Here is a 17,856-nt window from a genome sequence, read left to right on the forward strand (position 1 = left end):
CCTACTAGATAATTGATCAAACAATTTAAAAAAGAAGTGTGGGAGGAGGTGAAGTTCCTCCGAAAGGACCTACAGATCGAAAAGCAATGGCATCCAATTCCAACTAACATTCATACCGACCTCTCCATACACATCTTTTAAAAAAGGGTCCCCTCCCCCCTCCAATGTTTGATGCTTGCAAAAGGCACTAAGCTTTGCTTCCACCATTAGAAATTTAGGATCAAAGTAGTATGAATTTACATCATCTCAATTTAGCATCAGAATCTCATTCATCCATTAACAAACCACTCCAGGGAGAGAGGAGCGAACAAATACAAAGAAACTAGGAAAGTGACCAAGGCTGTTCCTCTAGGCTGCTTTAAGAAACTTGGCCCCCTCCTCTCCAACCTCTTATGGGGAGAGAGTGAGAAACAAAGAGTCAAAACTTCCCAACACAAAGCAAAAGAAAAGATGAACATGTTACTAATCTAACCTAAGAGGTAAAATGTGTATATAAATGGGAAGGACATTAAGTTACATGAGAGAGAGAGAGAGAGAGAGAGAGAGAGAGAGAGAATTATCTTTCATGGGCAATTGGGGTTTTTGCCCGGACCACCATAGTAGAAGTAGTTGCCCCAATCACCATTATTGCCATTTTGGACATCATAGCAATTGGATTGTTCAGTGAAGGTGCCGATTCCTTTTGGGGCTCTTAGATTATTGGACCCATCAACAACCTGAATATTCCTGAAATAACTAGCCTTACCAAAGCCTTCTTCAGGGAAATGGCCACTACCCATCTGAGTTGATGTGTGCTCACCATCTGGTTCTGAGTTTACAATCTCTCCTCCCCACTCAATCATGGATGCACTGTCAGCCAAGTATGAGAAGAGGAAAGAAGGCCAGTAGCCTAACACATAATCATTCCCAAATTGCATCCACCAGTTCCCCTCTGTTGGGTCCTACAATCCCATAATAGACTTAAATTAACTTAAAAATTATTTAAAAAACAAATTTAATAAAGGAACAAAAACATTCATAATTGAACAAATGTCAGAGATTCTCTGTAGCTTTTCTGTAATCGTTTTTTAATTAATCCCTCAATATTTTAAGTGGGTCCTTGGATTTTGTTTTTCTTTGGCGTTTAATCTTTATATCTATCATCACGGACAGATGGATACGTTGGTTTTTACCTTCCAGACAAGTATACTGATATCATATTGGGAACCACGATAGCCAGATACAGGAAAGATGCTTGCACCCATTGCTATTTGATTGTTGATCTGAATAAAGCCTGAGCAGAGGAGGTTGTAGCAACCCGTGGCCTGGTAAGCATCACTCTATACGGAAAAGAAAGAGAAGAAAACGAACTTAAATTAGATATGTATGGTTAAGACTTGAAAAAAAAAAAACAGATAATTGACCCCCAAATCAGATAGGAAGGAAAAATGGAGGCATGGAGGCATACAGTCCAGTAGGTGAAGAGTCTCGTATTGTTGTCTCCATAGAGATCTGGGCTGACCTGTATTTTGTAATCGAAAGTACAAAATCAACCAAAGAAGAACCCACAATAGGTTTCTTAACTCAATTTCCATTTTTTAGGGTTGTAATTATAAAGAAATATAACATACCTGCCAACCAGCTTCAATGCTGTTGAGATCTTGACCAAAAGAACCTCCCAAGATCCAGAGCTGAGATAAGCTAAACTCATTAGTCTGTTGGATCTTGGGTTCCCACACGTTAATGGTTGCTTTTGCTCCATAATACTTGTCCCCTTCAGCATATGCTATTGCATGCTACTCACTCCAAAAGAAATTAAATAAAAGAAAAAGAGTTATAACCGTGAAAACGGGTGAAAAAAAGCAAGAAAAGTAACTGAAAAAAGTTTTTTTTTTTTCTCCCCTTCTCTTCCTCTTTTACCTGATGACCACTTTCATTTATCAGGTCAGGATTAGCAGAACGGGGCAGAGGGATTGTTCTGTGCTTCTTCCTTCCGAATCTTTTGATTGAGCTTGCTCTTAGAATATCATCTTTCTTTGTTCTTCTGATGGGTATGGTTCCTTCTGGGCATCTTCCATTCAAGTGCCATAGCTGAGTAATGGAGTTTGAACTTTGTTTGGACTTGGAACTGACCTTGTTTTGGTCGAAAAGTCCTTCTGGATGAAAGCTAGGTCTCATCTAAAAAAACCAGGAAAAAAGATAAAAACACACTAATTCCAAAGGACAAAAAAAGAGGGGATGCAGTAAACATTAGAGCAACCAATGGCAGGAGTTGAGAGCAGAAACACGAACCTGAATAGTATGGTTCTTGAGAAAAGGATGGTCGAAAGCAGGTTGATGAGAAGCATGGACGCAATCGATAATATCTCCATCTGGGCTCTGTCACCAGCAAAATACCAGATTTACAACGTACAAGAAATCTAATAATCATCAACACTCATACACAGAAAAAAAGATTTTCAGAAAAGATTTTCTCATTTAGTAAACATAAAGGAGGAAAATAAAAGGATTACTGAAGACAATCCCACTTATTCCGAAAGAATCCTTCAAATTTATTATCCACAACAAAAATCCAACCAAAAAGCAAGAAAATGAAAAGAGATCGACTGATTTAAAAAAGGGAAAAAGGGAAGATGGGAACGAAACACTGTAAAAGATCCATAAAAGGAGAAAACTCATTGTAGAGAGAAAATAAACGAAATGGAAGAAAAATAAGGAGGAGATGCTCAACGAAAGAGAAAGAGTGAGGGAGAAGGGGAGGGGGGGGGGGACCTTGATGGTTTTAACGGCAGGCTTGTTGAGGCGTTTTAAGTGGTTCTGAACTTCGAGTTTCTGACGGGAAATGCGCATCCCATTAGCAGCGGATGAGAAGGGGATCAAAGCCATGAAGTAAAGGAATAGCAGCACTCCTACTCTCTTCCTCCTGCTCTCTCCGCTAACCCGCGCTGCCATGTTGAACACCAAACCAAGGAAACACTACTACACCCCTCCCCACATCAACAAAGCAAGCCTAGGTTCGAGCTTTAAGTCACCTCAGTAACATCATGGATTCATGGGTTGGCGATCTCTCAGTCCTTCCCACCCAATAAACAACCACAAGTCCACTTCTCTGATGTTAATCCTCGCTCTCTCTCTCTCTCGGTTGTAACTTGTAACGTGCGAGAAGGAAACCGCCTTCTTCTCTAGAGTCTGCTGCTTATCCTACGCACCCCCCTTTTAATTATCTCGATCCCACTCTGTCTCCTTCTCGCCCTATGTCCCTATCACTCAAATAATTCCCAGAAGAAGAAGAAGAAGAAGAAGAAGCTGAAAAAGAAAGGGTTTCCTGGCTTTCGCTCCCACAAGCAAAAAAATCCTATGCGATTGCCGACGCTCAGTTGTTAACCCCCCCCCCCCCTCTCTCTCTCTCTCTCTCCTATTTTCGTTTTTTTGACGAGACGAGACGAGAGTGAGGGTAAAAATAGAACAGAAATTAAGAAGAAAAAAAAAACAACTGGCGGAAAAAAACAGAAAGTGGGGAAGCGAGTGGATTGATTGGTTTGTCGTTTTTGGGATAGTTCCCAGTTCCCACGCGTCCCCGAGGTCTTCCACTTTACCTTTTTCAGCTTTCATTTGAAATGTGAAGGTTGGTATGTTACCGAAATAACCCCCTACCCTACCCTCAACACATGAAGCCCCCATCAGTCATTTTGCTTTGTTTTGTTTTGTTTTCTGAAGAGAGTATTTCCCATGATGCCACTGTAGGGAGGGATCTCCACGCCAGATAATGAAGATGTAAAAAAAGATTGAGAAAAAATTCTATGGGGGGAGTATACCATCCTCCTATTATAAGAGGAGAGAGATAAACTCAACTAATACTACGCTACGCTACTGGATAGAAAATGCCATTATCTATATAAGATCCACATGAGTGAGATTCTGAGTTGTGAGAATAAGGGAAAGAGAGAGTGCCACTGACATCTCATTGTGTATGAGGGCATCTTGTGCTTCCCCCTCCCCTTCCTTTTTTTTTAATAACTAAGCATGTAAAAAAGATGGTTTACTAGTGAGGAATTTGGACCACAATCCAAACACAGTAATAATAAGATTGTTTACCAATTTTGGTTACATAGTTAAAGAGAAGATTCTGTGTGCAGCACCAATGAGGTGATATGGGGTTGCAAATTTTGGTGTGCAGAACATGCTTTGGTAAAGAGGGGTGAAGAAACTATTTTAGGAGGTGTGGGTATGGAAGCTAGCACTTGGAATGCATTTATGTCTTATGTCTTGTTCAATTAAATTGTACATTTTTAAGGTTAAAATTGATCGAGAACAGCTACTGGTGGAGTTGAAATGGGGTAGCGTAATAGAGCACTTAGGCATCCCAAGCCTATCTATGTTTCTCATCTACTCCCATTCATCCCACTTTGTTTGAATTATTATTTATCAAAAAAAAAAAAAAAAACTATTATGGAATTACTAAAATGTAAATTGAAGGAACTTTAAATTGAACCATGTCTATTCCTGGCAAATTATAGGTTTATGATTAAGATGACATTATTTTTGGTAAAATTGAAGAACGTGCCTTAATTTTAAAACAAAAAAAATTAATAGGAAGGAAGTATTCAGGGAATCCGAGGAAAATGTCTCATGTAAAGATCAAACGAATAATAATAAGAAAACAGTAGCTAGCCTAGCGTTTCATCCACACAGATGTTTTAAATATTTGGTGGTACAGACAAAGATTCTTCTATAACTCAGCTGGGGTTTCACAAATTTTTTATTTTTAAAAAAATAAAATAGTGAAGCTTTAACTCATTAATCGATAATTATCAAATTTTCAATTAGAAAAAACATATGTTTTATATTAAAATTAGCAGAAGAGAGCCATACATACATACATACATACAGCCCCACACTACACACGAGTCGATCCGCATAAGTAAACAGTCCAATGCCATATTATTGTTTGATTAACTCGTTTATGATTTATTTATAATTCAGTTAACTCATTTAAAGATCGATTATAATCTGATTAGTCCAATTATTTTGACTTCCATTACATATGGATAACCGATTGGTTGAGGGAATATAAAATATGACTATGCTTAGCTTATGAGACCTGATTAACTAAATGATGTGATAAAAATGAGGAGCCTTAAATTGGATGGAATTGAGCAGACTGGACCGGACCAGATCAGACCAGATCAGATCGAGCAGTTGACAGCCTCACTTACAGTTCAATTTGAGTACTGAGACCTTAATTTATTTGTGGCGCAAAGCCGCAAAGCCATCAGACACTACGCTCTTACACGGGTGAGGCGAAATGAGCTAAAGGGTATTTTCGTTATTTTAAGTAAATATTAAGGGCTTATATGAGAAGCACATCACTCAGCAGAGCGCCACTCACCTCTCGCCACTCGCCCAATCGTTAATACCAAAGCATGATGAATGAGTGGACTACTTAGTACTTACTGGGTGGAGAGCATCTTTTAAGTAACGGTGAGGATCAGAAAATATAACGCCTGTTAATTAATACCGTCAACTCCGCCACGAAAGTGGATAGGAAAGGCCAACAACGGTGGAGAAGGAATCCGAAGACAGGGTGGAGTAAGTTTACGATAAATAGAAAGAAAATATTTCAGAAAAGTCATCATTTGATTTTGAAGAAACGTAACGTACATAATGTGGTTCACTCTCTCACTCTCTCACTCTCTCACTCTCTCACTCTCTCACTCTCATGAGACATGAGCCTATAGGTAGTATGAGAGATGTCTTATATAGGTCATGGTGTTCATGATCACGTGGGGATGAGAATCTTGAGGGTTGCACGAGTTATAGGGAGTGAGCTTCATTAACCACTCCAGTAGTCCAGTAGTCCAGTAGTCCAGTCCGAACTTTTCAGAGGGTACTTCTGTCTTTTGGGATGCAAACCACAGACTACGGACAAATGGGGATAATGTCTCATCTCTGTACATCATCATTCACGTTCTAGTAGGTATTAACGGACCTTATCCGTTGCCGTAACTGGAGTGTTACTGTGCGTATCATGCGGTGTAACAGTGATCCTATGTATACAGTGAGGCCTGTTGTGCACACATGATCATTGTTGTACCGTATAATACACACAGCAGTGGATAAAATTCATAACTAGTGATGACACCATGAGAAAAAAACCCACGGACTCAGGAATTCAAGAATTCCATTTGAAAATCGAAATTGGAATCGAAATTAGATCGATTCAGTCAAATTGGGATCAGCACAGACCAATCCCGATTTCGACAATCTAGATTAAAATCAGGGAAAAAAAAAAAAAAATTTCTTAGATGGTCCAAATATTTTTATGACAAAGCAGCTTAGTTAGAGTTAAAAATTTAAGTGTAGCTAAACCCTAAGACTAAGGTAGGTTACTGAAATGCTAAATTGGGAGACGAAATATTCTCATAGATTGGATTCCATCTAAACAACTGTGAATCGTTCACGTACATGAAAATTCCCTGCTCACGACAAATAATTGGAAGACATATTTTTCCAACATATATAATAGTGCTTTGCTTTTTTTAAACGTGTGTGAATCGGACAATATAGGATGTATACCACTTATACACCGCTAAGTACTTGATTGAATTAAACTTTAAAATTTGATATGTGACTAATCTAAAGTCTAAATCATGTTTTTTTTCTTCTATCAAATAGTCATAATAGTCATATCGTCTGTCCATGTGATGCAATAAAGGTTGGTTGTGCCAGTCCTTCCTAGGAGGGGTCGCTCAAAGGTATGCCTTTTGAACTATAATTGCATAATTTTTATTCAAAGGTCTATTCACTATCTCGTACCATACTTTGCATTTGCAAACATAAAAACTATTGTAGAGTTTGCTTTTTTAGGTTTTGTTTTTTTGAGGTAATCCTATCAAAATGAAGTTCATGTAAAAAATGTCCCCTATCAATTGAGTGAAAATTTTGCACTTTTGAAATTATCCAAATAGGAAAACAAATGAGTTTTCGAAGATTGGTTTCTCGAATGTCCCTTGATATTTCACCAATGAAATGGGTAGGGATCCTTTTATCATACAACTCTAATTATAACCACATATATAATAAATTGTCATGAAAGATTAAGTTATTACGATTCTTACTACTTTGTTGTTTCTGAAGGGGTTACAGGACAAATTTGAGTAAACCATTTTAAATTCATGGTTTTTTAAGAATTATATATGTCTCTATTGGGAAAGAAAACCAATGGTTTACGTTGGCCTTTTGTTTATAGAGGTTGTGGACTTATATCCTTTTTTTTTTTTTTTGCCCTTTTGAAAAGAATCACCCCTATTGTATCATGCTCCAAAGGTACATCACTTCACTTCCCTTCTTCCACCATGCTCCAACACTTTTTTTTTCTCACCTTTGAAATTTTGTACTAATTAATCTTTGGTAATCATTTATTGTCTTCTTCAATAAAAAAGTGACTTAATTTCTAGTCCCCTATTTGTTTTGGTCTTTAATTTAATTTAAGTTGTATGATGATCTCTGCGAAACAAGGGCAAGACTACGTACATTATAGTTATACCCGCACCTCGATCAAAATGGTGGGAGCCTTGTATTTAGGGCGGCGCACTCCTTTATTTGATGATTTCATTACTAATTTACATTTACGATTTGAGATAATTGACAGATAATTGTTGATACTATATTAAAGTGTACAACCCAAAAGTTTAAGCTATTACACAATGAGACTGATCAATCAAGGATCTAGTTTCCCTCCACCCATGGTGAATGGTATCTCATTGACTGAGGGGCGTGAAAAAGCAAGAATGGATGATATCAGGAGGATATATAGTTTGGAACATACTAAAACCCTAGGAGGGTTTTGTGAACCCTAGCTAGGATGATAGGTGAACTGTCCTCTATGAATGGATGAAAACTTTGTCCCTCAATTAATTTACGAAATCATCCAAAGTCTTATTAGAGTTGATGTGAAATCATTTCTAACAAAAATATCTATGAAATTGTAAAATTGGCCGGTAGTTTTGGGAGGGGGGTTTTCAATCGGAATGCTAGAGAGTAAATCTACATGCAGTCACTTTAATTCCAATGGAGAGCTTAATTACAGTTTGTTTGGTAACCTGCTATTACACCATTTATATATTCTCATCCGGCCACCTTCATGTATGTATTTTGCTTGCTTAGTCGTCGATCAGTCCGACATTGATAGATATATAGATGTTAACGTATAAGGTAATCCTCGCTCCACCGCACATTTCTTCAAATCCATACAAGAGCAGTTAATTAGTTGTCCCATGTATATATGATCAAATTGTGCAGCACGTACCCACATGTAATGGTGATAGGCTTGAGTCACATGCAGTTGGACAAGATCGAAACCATGCATACTCTCCAGTGGCAACAAAATATGGCCTTCGATCTTGGTGAGAGACCCATTAATAATTAATAAGATCCATACCCGGCCCAAGGTGATTCAAGCCTTGAATTTGTATGAAATGAATGGAGTCAGACATTAACAAAGTGGGACCACCAAATCAAACGAACTTATAAACAAGCCACAAGCCACAAGCCACAAGCCTTTGTCATCATGTCTGTGCATGAACTACTGTAGGAACATGAGTTTGTGTTCAAAGGTAAGCCATATTTCCTTTTCAATTGAGAAGAAATTACGTTGGAATATCAATTTTGGTTTATATTATGTATAGAGAAGATATATACCACAATAACAGTAACAGTCTTCTTTCACTGCCTAATTATAACTCCTTCCCGGCCACAAGGCAGAAGAAACAGACCAATTTTAATCAAATGGACTTTGCATGAGCCAATAATCTATATATGGTCTACCTTGGGCCCAATTATGTTCGTGGGTTCAATTAATTGCTTTGATTTTTATAACCTAACAAACTTTGATTTAGACAGCTCAATTGATTAGGATACCACTCTTCAAGTTATTGGTATCGCCAGTACGTACCCAATATCGATTCAGGGAGAGAGGGTAAAATGATAAATAAATTAAAAAAAAATCAAGGTTTCAGTATTTTGAGGGGCAAAGTAATCCAACCCGACCAGATAAGACCAATCTGTATCGATATCGATATCAATATCAATAATGGTCTAGATCGATATGGGTACTAGACCGATATTGATACCGGTACTGACGTACGGTGACATCTCTATTCTTATACAAGTCTAAGTAAAAAAGTTGGAGTCCAGTTCCACTGCATGTCCATGCACATTCCACGTATGTTGAGTGCTGGACAAATGTTCCATCCAAAACCAATAAGAAGTGCCTTGAAGGGCATTTTGGGAAGCAAAGAGTACATGTGTCCAACGCTGTGTGTACGTGCAGCGGAGCCACTCTAAAAACAACACGTAAGTTGGAATTGGAAGAAAGAAAGGGGAAAAAGAACCATATGCCCATGTATTGTCTGCGCGCCCCCGGGACACCTGTGTTTGGCTGTGTCCTCCCCTATGTAAATGTAATGACCTCCCTGCCCCTCTTTTAAATATACCAAAAGAAGGGCTGTGAGTGGCTGTTTTCTGCTGATGTAGCATGCCACTCCCCTATGCGGCTTGCTCAGAGAATCCCAAAATAATTGAAAAAAGAAAAAGGGGTATTTGCATAGTTTTTGGATGGGATAGGGGCATAGGGGACATATTGTGAGAATATGAGTGAAACCTTTTCCTCGTAATTAAGAGTAGTACCCATGATTGTGATATCCAATTCTTTCCAAATATTCTTTATAATATTATTATTATTATTTAAATATAATCTAACCTGTCATGCATCTTTTTTATGAATATGTTCTTTCATACCATACCATACCATACCATACCTTTCAAAGGTGTCTAGAACCCAAAAAGGTAAATCCATTAGCAGCTCAAAAAGATTTATATCTTCAATGCATGGTGTCCCTTAGCTAATGGGGCATATATTAGTGGCCCACAATAAAGCTACCTTTAATATTGTATAATCGTTAATTTATCAGTCAAAAAAAAAAAAAAAATAAATTTATTCTTAACTGAATTGAAGTGCATGAGATCGAGATTAATGCTTCTTGTCAATGAACATGGCTTTGCAGATCGAATTGCAGCTTGTTGAATCACGGGCAACTCTAGCTGATCCGTGAGTGTGAATTGTTAGAACATTGAAAAGAAAATGACTTCATTCTTAATCTAATCACTAGAGAAAGCAACACTTAACTTGTTAACCTTAAATTACGGGGGTCAATATAATTAAGCTCCCATCGCCTTACTCCACTCTCAATCTTGTTTTGTTTTACCTTTCTGAGGTCAACAACTTCAGCTGAATCTGACATTGGAAATTAAGGAAATATGTATATTATCAAAGTATCTATCCTGTCACTCACGTGAACAGATGATACGTCCATTCTAGCCGTTGGATAAAAAGGACATGATATCAAAATCTTCGTCCACAAAACATAACATAATAATTGGTAAATCCCACAATAATAGAAAAATTAGACAAGATGCATGGCAATTCGAATATTTCTTTTCTTGGAAACAAGAATATCAGGGTAAAATTATATGAAGTCACTCCAGACAAAAACTGATTTACAATTCTTAACAGGTCCTCAAGAAAGGAGGAATCCCACAAATCCCCGTCCCGTGAGGATAGGTCAAGGCCCATTTAATTTGGCAATACTATGGGTTTAAAGGTTTGACAATCCGAATGAAAGACAACACTCCGGGTTCGAACTGTGTGCGCACAGCCGCACACCATTAATCTAAGGTAAGGATGTCAATTTAGAATTGAAAACGAAAAACGAAACCAAAAGTGATTGTTTAAAACTGAACCCAAAAAAAAAAAAATGGTTCAGATATGTTTTTGAAATGTGAAATTTCCTTCAGATTGATTCAATGAAAACCAACTGAATAAATAAATAGTAAACCGTATAAAACGAAATGAACCAAAACTAAACTAAACCATACTAAACGCTAGAATCTTTTGTCTTTGTTGAGCTGTGTAAAATTATCTACTATGAGTTTCTTTGTTGGTGTTAAGTAAAAAAGGATGAAAGATTCAATTTTAATATTGTTGTGGGACCTGTATCTTCATGAAGTTGTAATTTCCTTACCAATTTCATTTGTTGTAATAGCTTATTTTCATTTAAACCAAATTTGAACTAAACCGAAACCGTGAGTGAAAAGAATAAAACCGTATTTGGTTTCAGTTTTGAAATTATAAAATTATAAAATTATGAATTATTTGGTTTCAGTTCAATTTCGACTTGCACATTGTATTTTAAACCAAATCGAAACCAAAACCGAAAACAAACCAAAAAATTGAAACCAAACAGATTGACATCCTTAATTTGAGGGCGAGAGCTTCACCTATCAAGACTGAGGGTGGGGTAAAGGTGATCCGAAGCAACTGAGAAGACAAGGTTCCTCTGATCCAACAGAGAATGCAGTCAAACCCCAACTTTAAGAGTAGAAGAGAAAGCTGCATCATTTGAGAACAGAAAGATGGCAATAGAGGTACGTACGTACTAGTGGAGTGAAGAGTTGAACTGTCATACATTTAGTCATTTGTTTTGTTGGAACTACGAGACATGTTTATAGGAGACCCACCACCCTTAACCTGACTGTAATCTGGATAAGATCTAGTGTAGCCCATTGTGAATAAGAGGCGGTTCAGGTTCAAGAAGAAAAGTCTTCAAGGATAAGGTGTCACGAAATGGGGAAGCCGTTGAAAAGGGATTTCCTTCTCTGAAATCAACCATATGGTATCAGGGTTGTGCAGAAAAGGCTCGTGATTACTTTGGTTGATGATTTCATTTGGGAGACAACTTTTAAGTTTTAAGGAGAAATGGATTGTTAATTTTAATGAAGATGAAATCCTTTTTCAGTTTCAGGTTCAGAGAGTGTGGGTGCAAAGGAATCTAGAGCCTCCTCACTAGGAATCTCCATTGGTTCTTCATAGTTGACATTATGATAGCAAAGGAACTGAAGATTCCACTTCTAAAGGGAGAACAGAAGCAGGGTGCATTGCATGCAAACAATTCAAACACTTCTCAGCTCAGTGCCCTAACAGTTTGGGGTGACATTTGCTCATAAGGATGTTCATAGTGCATCTGTTGGCTTGAACAGAAGAAGCAGATCATGTTGTTGGGGGCCAAAAAGAAAAGGGCAGTCTTGCTGACAAGAGAGAAGTAGCAGTGCTGATGAAAGGCATTCACAATCTCAGACATGTCTGAAGCACAATACTCACCTATTTAAGTACAATGGTGATTGGTTGAAGTAATTGTCACTATTTAATTACAATGGTGATTGGTTGAGGTAATTGTACTAATGTGGTCCTTTTGTGTTTGTTCATATGGAGTACGTCTTGTTTGATTCTCAAGTTGCAAGTTGCTGGGGCAAAACTCTAATTTCCTTTGTTATCACAATTTTTTTTTTTTTTTAGGTAATATCAATCTATAGGAAAAGGAGGAAAACAATTATAACTCAAAGGCAGCCAATCTAAGCATCAGGGAGAAAGCCCCCAAGACTAAGAAGGCTCCAAGAACTACTAGGACGGAGGCCTACATTCTAGACCAAACCAAAAGAACCAAAAGCCAGGAACCAGTCGCTAGGATCATAACACCGGGGCCATACTCCTCCCAATCCATATTGGATGAACATCCCATTTCTGAGCTAGGTAGTTCCAAGGAGTCTTCCTCCCCTTAGGAACAACAACTCTACACTTGTCCTCGACATCCTCCGCTTAATGATGCAAGGCAAAGCCTTTGTCTTGTTAAGAAATAATTAGAAATTTCTGTCCTTCCAAATGAGGGCAACCGCAGCACCGAATGCCAGCTTGGCTATACATCCAATAAAATCTCCCTTGAAGGTCTTCCCAATTCACCTTGCTTCCAGGAGGATGCTCTCTGCATTGAACTTCTAAAAGGATGACAAAAGCTCAAAATATCTCTCCAAATTTTTTTGGTAAAGGAGCACTCAAAAAATAAATGGTTCCTACTCTCCAAAGCCAACAAAAATTACAAAAGGGCACCACTAACATTTTTCGCTTTCGGATCTGAACCTTCGAAGGGAGACCATCCACTAGACACCTCCAAGTTGTTGTTGAGTTTCTAGGAATACTAGTCTTAAACCATATTTTGCCCAATCCAACTCCGGGGAAGAACACCTCACAATGTTCTAAGCTGATTTAATAGAGAAGAAACCGGATGGGGAAGCCGTCCAAATGACTGAATCATCCCTCAGATCATTACGTCTGATGATGCTATCAAGCTGGCCCCAAATGAACCTAAGATCCGAAGAAGTGAGTGGCCTTCAGTTAGTCCTCATTAGAGTTCAATTTGAGTCTTTTAGCTTTAATAATTAAGTCTATTTATATAATGTATGCTGCCAATGTAGGATCAGATGAAATAGAATTTTAAGCGAAGCTTTGTAAGCAACAGGCCATGTGAAATGTTGAGGAAGCGTAAGTCATTTTTTCTTCTCTCTCTATCAATCCTATTGCTTCTTCTTTTCTAAATTCACCTGCAACAATTATATTTCTTCTTCTCCATTCTACATATTTTGTTAATTGCTTAGTTTTTTCTAGCATAAGTTTATTTTCTTCTTCTATTTTCCTTAGATAATCATTTCTTAGCTTATCTGAAACATGAAAACTCTGTTTGTACATCCGTGAACTTTCAAACATTAACCCAAAACTCTTTCAAAAACTCTTCTCTTACCTCTTTGCAATTCCATAAATCACAGCCCATGGCAGTGGTCCATTTTATACATCCAGGAAATCACATACACTGGAAAGACCTCCAATACCTGCAGAGGAACTTTAAAGAAATAAAACTGCAACCTTCTCCACACCTAAATTACTTTTAAGCCCAATTGACATATTCATCTTCTTCAGTTAACTAAACCATTTTCTACCTATATCACTCAGCTTGTTTCAGAACCTGAAAGTTTAAAAACATGGAAATCTTCAAACCTACTCAAACAGGCCCTCACCATGCATCTCTGTAATTCTTCAAGCTACAAACCCCAACTTGGGCCATCTGATTAAAGCTACACTTTGATAATTCAATTCCGTAGTTCCTTCAAATTGCATCACAGGCTAGTAGGTGCTTGTTAATATTCTTTAAAAAGGACATGCAATAACTTACTTCTGATACTTCTTTGCTGCATCATTAAATCTTTGCCATTCATCCACATCTACATCACCAGCTTATACACTTGATCAATTTATTTAATAGTCATTATTCCAAGCACTCTTTTTCTCATCATTAATATAGACAACAACAGCAACAACAGCAACAACAATTACAGCAATAACAAAGACTTGACACAGGAACAGTTAATTTCCTTTCACTGTTTGTGCAGGAAACATATATTTCTATAACAATAACAGTACAACAACATACAATCATAGGGTTTTTACACTTGATCTTATTCATAACGCCAGTATAACTGCTTATCATAATCAAATGAATACATACATAGGAAATTAAGCTGCTACTGAGGACCTTAAAAGAATCCATTGGAATATAATGATAATCTGGCAAAGAGCAGAGAAGGATACCCATACAAATAACCAGTACGAAGAACTCACCGGCTATACTGAGTTCCACAAAAGAAATTCAATCAAAATAACATAACAGATGCAACAATTACCAAAAATACACATTAATCAAGCATCGTAATTATACAAATGAAAAATTCATCACCTCTCTTTTTTTTTTTCCCATTTTTTTTGAGGGGGTGGGTTGAGAGTTGAGACACAATAAAGTGAGAAAATAGAGTAAAACTAAAAGGATCATTCAAACTTCAAATTCCTTGTTCCTCCCAATTTACACCCGGACAACGATCAACATTTAGGTCTAAATTAAATTAAGAGCAAATCAAATACATGATGATAATAATAATAATAAATAAGAGAAGAAAAAGTAGAATATATATATACTACAGAGAAAACACGCGGGTATCAATCCGAATTTGAATCGTCAACAACGTCATAATCGGACCCAGATGATGAATCGGAATCATCATCGGAAGAGTATCTGTAGTAAGAATTGGGTGGTGGGAAACAGAAGAAAGTCCACAGACAGAGAGCAAGACGACCCAACCGCTGCAACGGGAAGCAACAGAGGAGCTCCAATAATTGTTGGCTGTTCACTCTCTCTGGATAGCAAGCCATATATTGGAACACATCAGACGACAGGTTCGCCACTGCTAACAATACAACACTACTGAAAACCATCTCTCTCTGTCTGTTCTACAAAATTATAAGCTTTTTCCCTTTCTCTTCCGACGATTTCAACCTATTGGTCTTCTAATCGATAGAGCCATGGTGAATTGGTGAGGGAGGGATGGGAAAAATTTCCGAAAGAACTCTGAGATGAGATGAGATGAGATGGGTTGGCATCTGCTATCCGTGTTTCTGTGGGAAATTGCGTGTCTTTCGGTATATGTTAGATTTGTTTCCTTTCAACCTCCTCATCTTCTCTGCTGATGATGTCTCTGATGACTCAATACCATGTCAACGCTGCAAGTTTTGGGCAACCCAAGGGCGGCGTGTGCGTGTGAAATTTGCCACTCAACTTAAGGGTGGCTTGCGGCATACCCTCAGTAACATCTAAGAGGTTGGTTCCGTGTGTCCAGCAGTTTCATTAGGGTGCGTTTGGTTGCGTAAATCCTTTGGATGTTGTCTGATTGGAGATTGTCATCTATTTGAGTTACCATCAAATGAATCGTAATTCCATAAAATAAACTGTTTGGTTGCCATGATTCTGTGACATGATTCTTTTGGATAAACTGTTTGGTTACCCTGAGTCTGTCACTTGGATTCACCCTGAATCTATCTGAAATACTGTTTGGTTATCCTGAGTCTGTGAATTAGAATCAATTTAAATCTATCTGAAATACTGTTTGGTTACCCTCACTATGTCAGTTGGAATTATGTTTGTTTTTTTTTTTTGTTTTTGTTGATTTTAATACATGGCCCTCTTTTCTTACCTTTTTAAATTTAAAATTAAAATGCCTAGACTAAGAAAAATAGAAACGAAATGAGCATAGATGGAAAACCAGTGGCCAAGAGAAATCTAAAATCACTTGATACTTTGGAGATAAAAAAAAAAAAGAAAAAAAGCTCCTATATTAACAGGGGAGAGATGCACTTTTGCTTCATTGTTCCACCTACACCACTTCAACTACAGCCTAATGGTTTGGTCTTTCATGCTAAGGTCCTAAAGAAAAAATGAGATAATTTCTTTTAACTTCCTATAGTTGATGAGTTAAATTTCTGAGTTTACAATTGAATCAAATACGTACCAGATAAATATGCACGCAATTAAATGCCCATTAAGCTACCACGATTACACAAAACAATTAACATAAAAGACCATCAAAATACCACCCATCCATCCTCTATTCGGTTAGACCCATTCAATCTAGGGTTACAAATATAGAGATACATTGTTTCACAAATTTTAATTTAATTACATGAGTCACATGTTTTGGGCATACACCCCCTCTCAACCCCCTCCCATACTATTTCACTTGTTAAGATTAAGTGTTTTGACAGCATCAAGTAGCTCCTCCCATGTCTTAGTATGTTGTTTGGCATCTTTAATTTTTGCTGTGAGGTATCCCATCAGATAGTCCTTGGATTGACATGGTGTTGGTGAGATGGTTGGTGCATCCATGACATTATTCCTTGGTACCTGATTTGAAGATGAAGATTCTCCCTCATCTATGAATTTAAACCACCCATAACCATTATTTTTGCCCTATATACAAAAAAAAATGATATTTGTAAATATACGGAGACCAACTGTGTTACAAATGAAAATTAAGAAAATAAATGATGAGACACCATACCGAGGTGGAACGTGGGCAACACCAGAAATCTCGTCCTACAGAAGGGCCTCTAGTGCATCTTCTAACCTTGCACTGCCCTTTGCCACAGTCACACATTCGGAAGTGGTTGGCCCACATAAAAAATGATTGGTGGATAGGGCACTTGTAGAAACTTCTGCCCGGATTAGTTTTGGTTTTGGAAATTAATATTATACATTGCTCACCACAAATGTCACATCTAGCCACAATGTCCATCTAGCCAGTTGATCAATATCCCACTAGATCTTGATGGCCTTCGACGCTAGAATCAGTGCATGAGATTGTAACAATTAAAAAAATGGGCATTTTTTGGGAAATGTAATGAGTTAATGGATTACAGATGACTATAAAATGATGTGCCGTTAAAGTTTGGTAAATTACAGTGAAAGTACATGGGAGGAGAGAAGAGTATCTGTCTTCCCTAGTCTTCACATTTGGTCGTCTACTTCCATATGAGTATTCATTTTGAAACACAACAGCCCACATGTACAAAGCACGGCATGAGTTGCCCAAGAAACCCAAAAGAGAGAGAAAAGAGAGAAGGACAGAGAGTGACCATACAGTTGGGCTCCACCTCAAAATCATAGAATAAGTAAAATGGGGAAATAAGAGACAAGGTTTCAATGACTCATTAATTCCTACTATCTGTTGAAGAAATCTCCATTAATGTTTAGATTCTATTTTGAAGATATTGGATCCATGAAAATAGAACCTTCAAACTCATCCCAAAAAGTTAAAAATTAATATAGTATGCATAGAAACTCCAAAGTATTTGAAAAACAATTCTAGCAATGTCACCAGAGACAGATCACCGAAAATCCATACCTGCAGAGAAATATTCTAAAACACATCTTTAATACAGAAAAGTGTGGGTTAGGCTTATCTATGACCCTTCTTAATATAGAAAAGTGTGGGTAGACGAACTAACATGGACCAAAAACTGAACATATACCAAGTTTCAATGCATCCAAACTTAGTGAGCTGTAAATTACCACAATTTAATGGAATGCCCATTAAACCACAGAAGCT

General features: G+C 37.5%; 1 protein-coding gene across 1 annotated transcript; it reads right to left on the reverse strand.

The window, feature by feature from the left end:
* Window positions 1-250: 250 nt before the first annotated feature.
* On the reverse strand, window positions 251-3,237 carry LOC122642369. Its single transcript, XM_043835810.1, has 7 exons — window positions 2,752-3,237; window positions 2,272-2,358; window positions 1,900-2,157; window positions 1,611-1,775; window positions 1,448-1,501; window positions 1,173-1,319; window positions 251-941 (listed from the first exon to the last, which is right to left on the reverse strand). The coding sequence occupies exons 1-7, from the start codon at window positions 2,929-2,931 to the stop codon at window positions 564-566; spliced, it is 1,269 nt and encodes a 422-aa protein (XP_043691745.1). The 5' UTR covers window positions 2,932-3,237; the 3' UTR covers window positions 251-563.
* Window positions 3,238-17,856: the final 14,619 nt, after the last annotated feature.

Source organism: Telopea speciosissima, chromosome 10 (assembly GCF_018873765.1).
Source record: "Telopea speciosissima isolate NSW1024214 ecotype Mountain lineage chromosome 10, Tspe_v1, whole genome shotgun sequence".
Taxonomy (NCBI): Eukaryota; Viridiplantae; Streptophyta; class Magnoliopsida; order Proteales; family Proteaceae; genus Telopea; species Telopea speciosissima.

Bases quoted from the DNA above. Each gene is read 5' to 3' on its own strand.
- LOC122642369 (XM_043835810.1), bottom strand. From the start codon at position 2,931: ATGGCAGCGCGGGTTAGCGGAGAGAGCAGGAGGAAGAGAGTAGGAGTG. The intron at 1,776-1,899 runs GTAAAAGAGGAA...TGGAGTGAGTAG, and splicing joins TAAATGAAAGTGGTCATCAG to CATGCAATAGCATATGCTGA. The intron at 942-1,172 runs GTAAAAACCAAC...ATGGGATTGTAG, and splicing joins TCAGTATACTTGTCTGGAAG to GACCCAACAGAGGGGAACTG.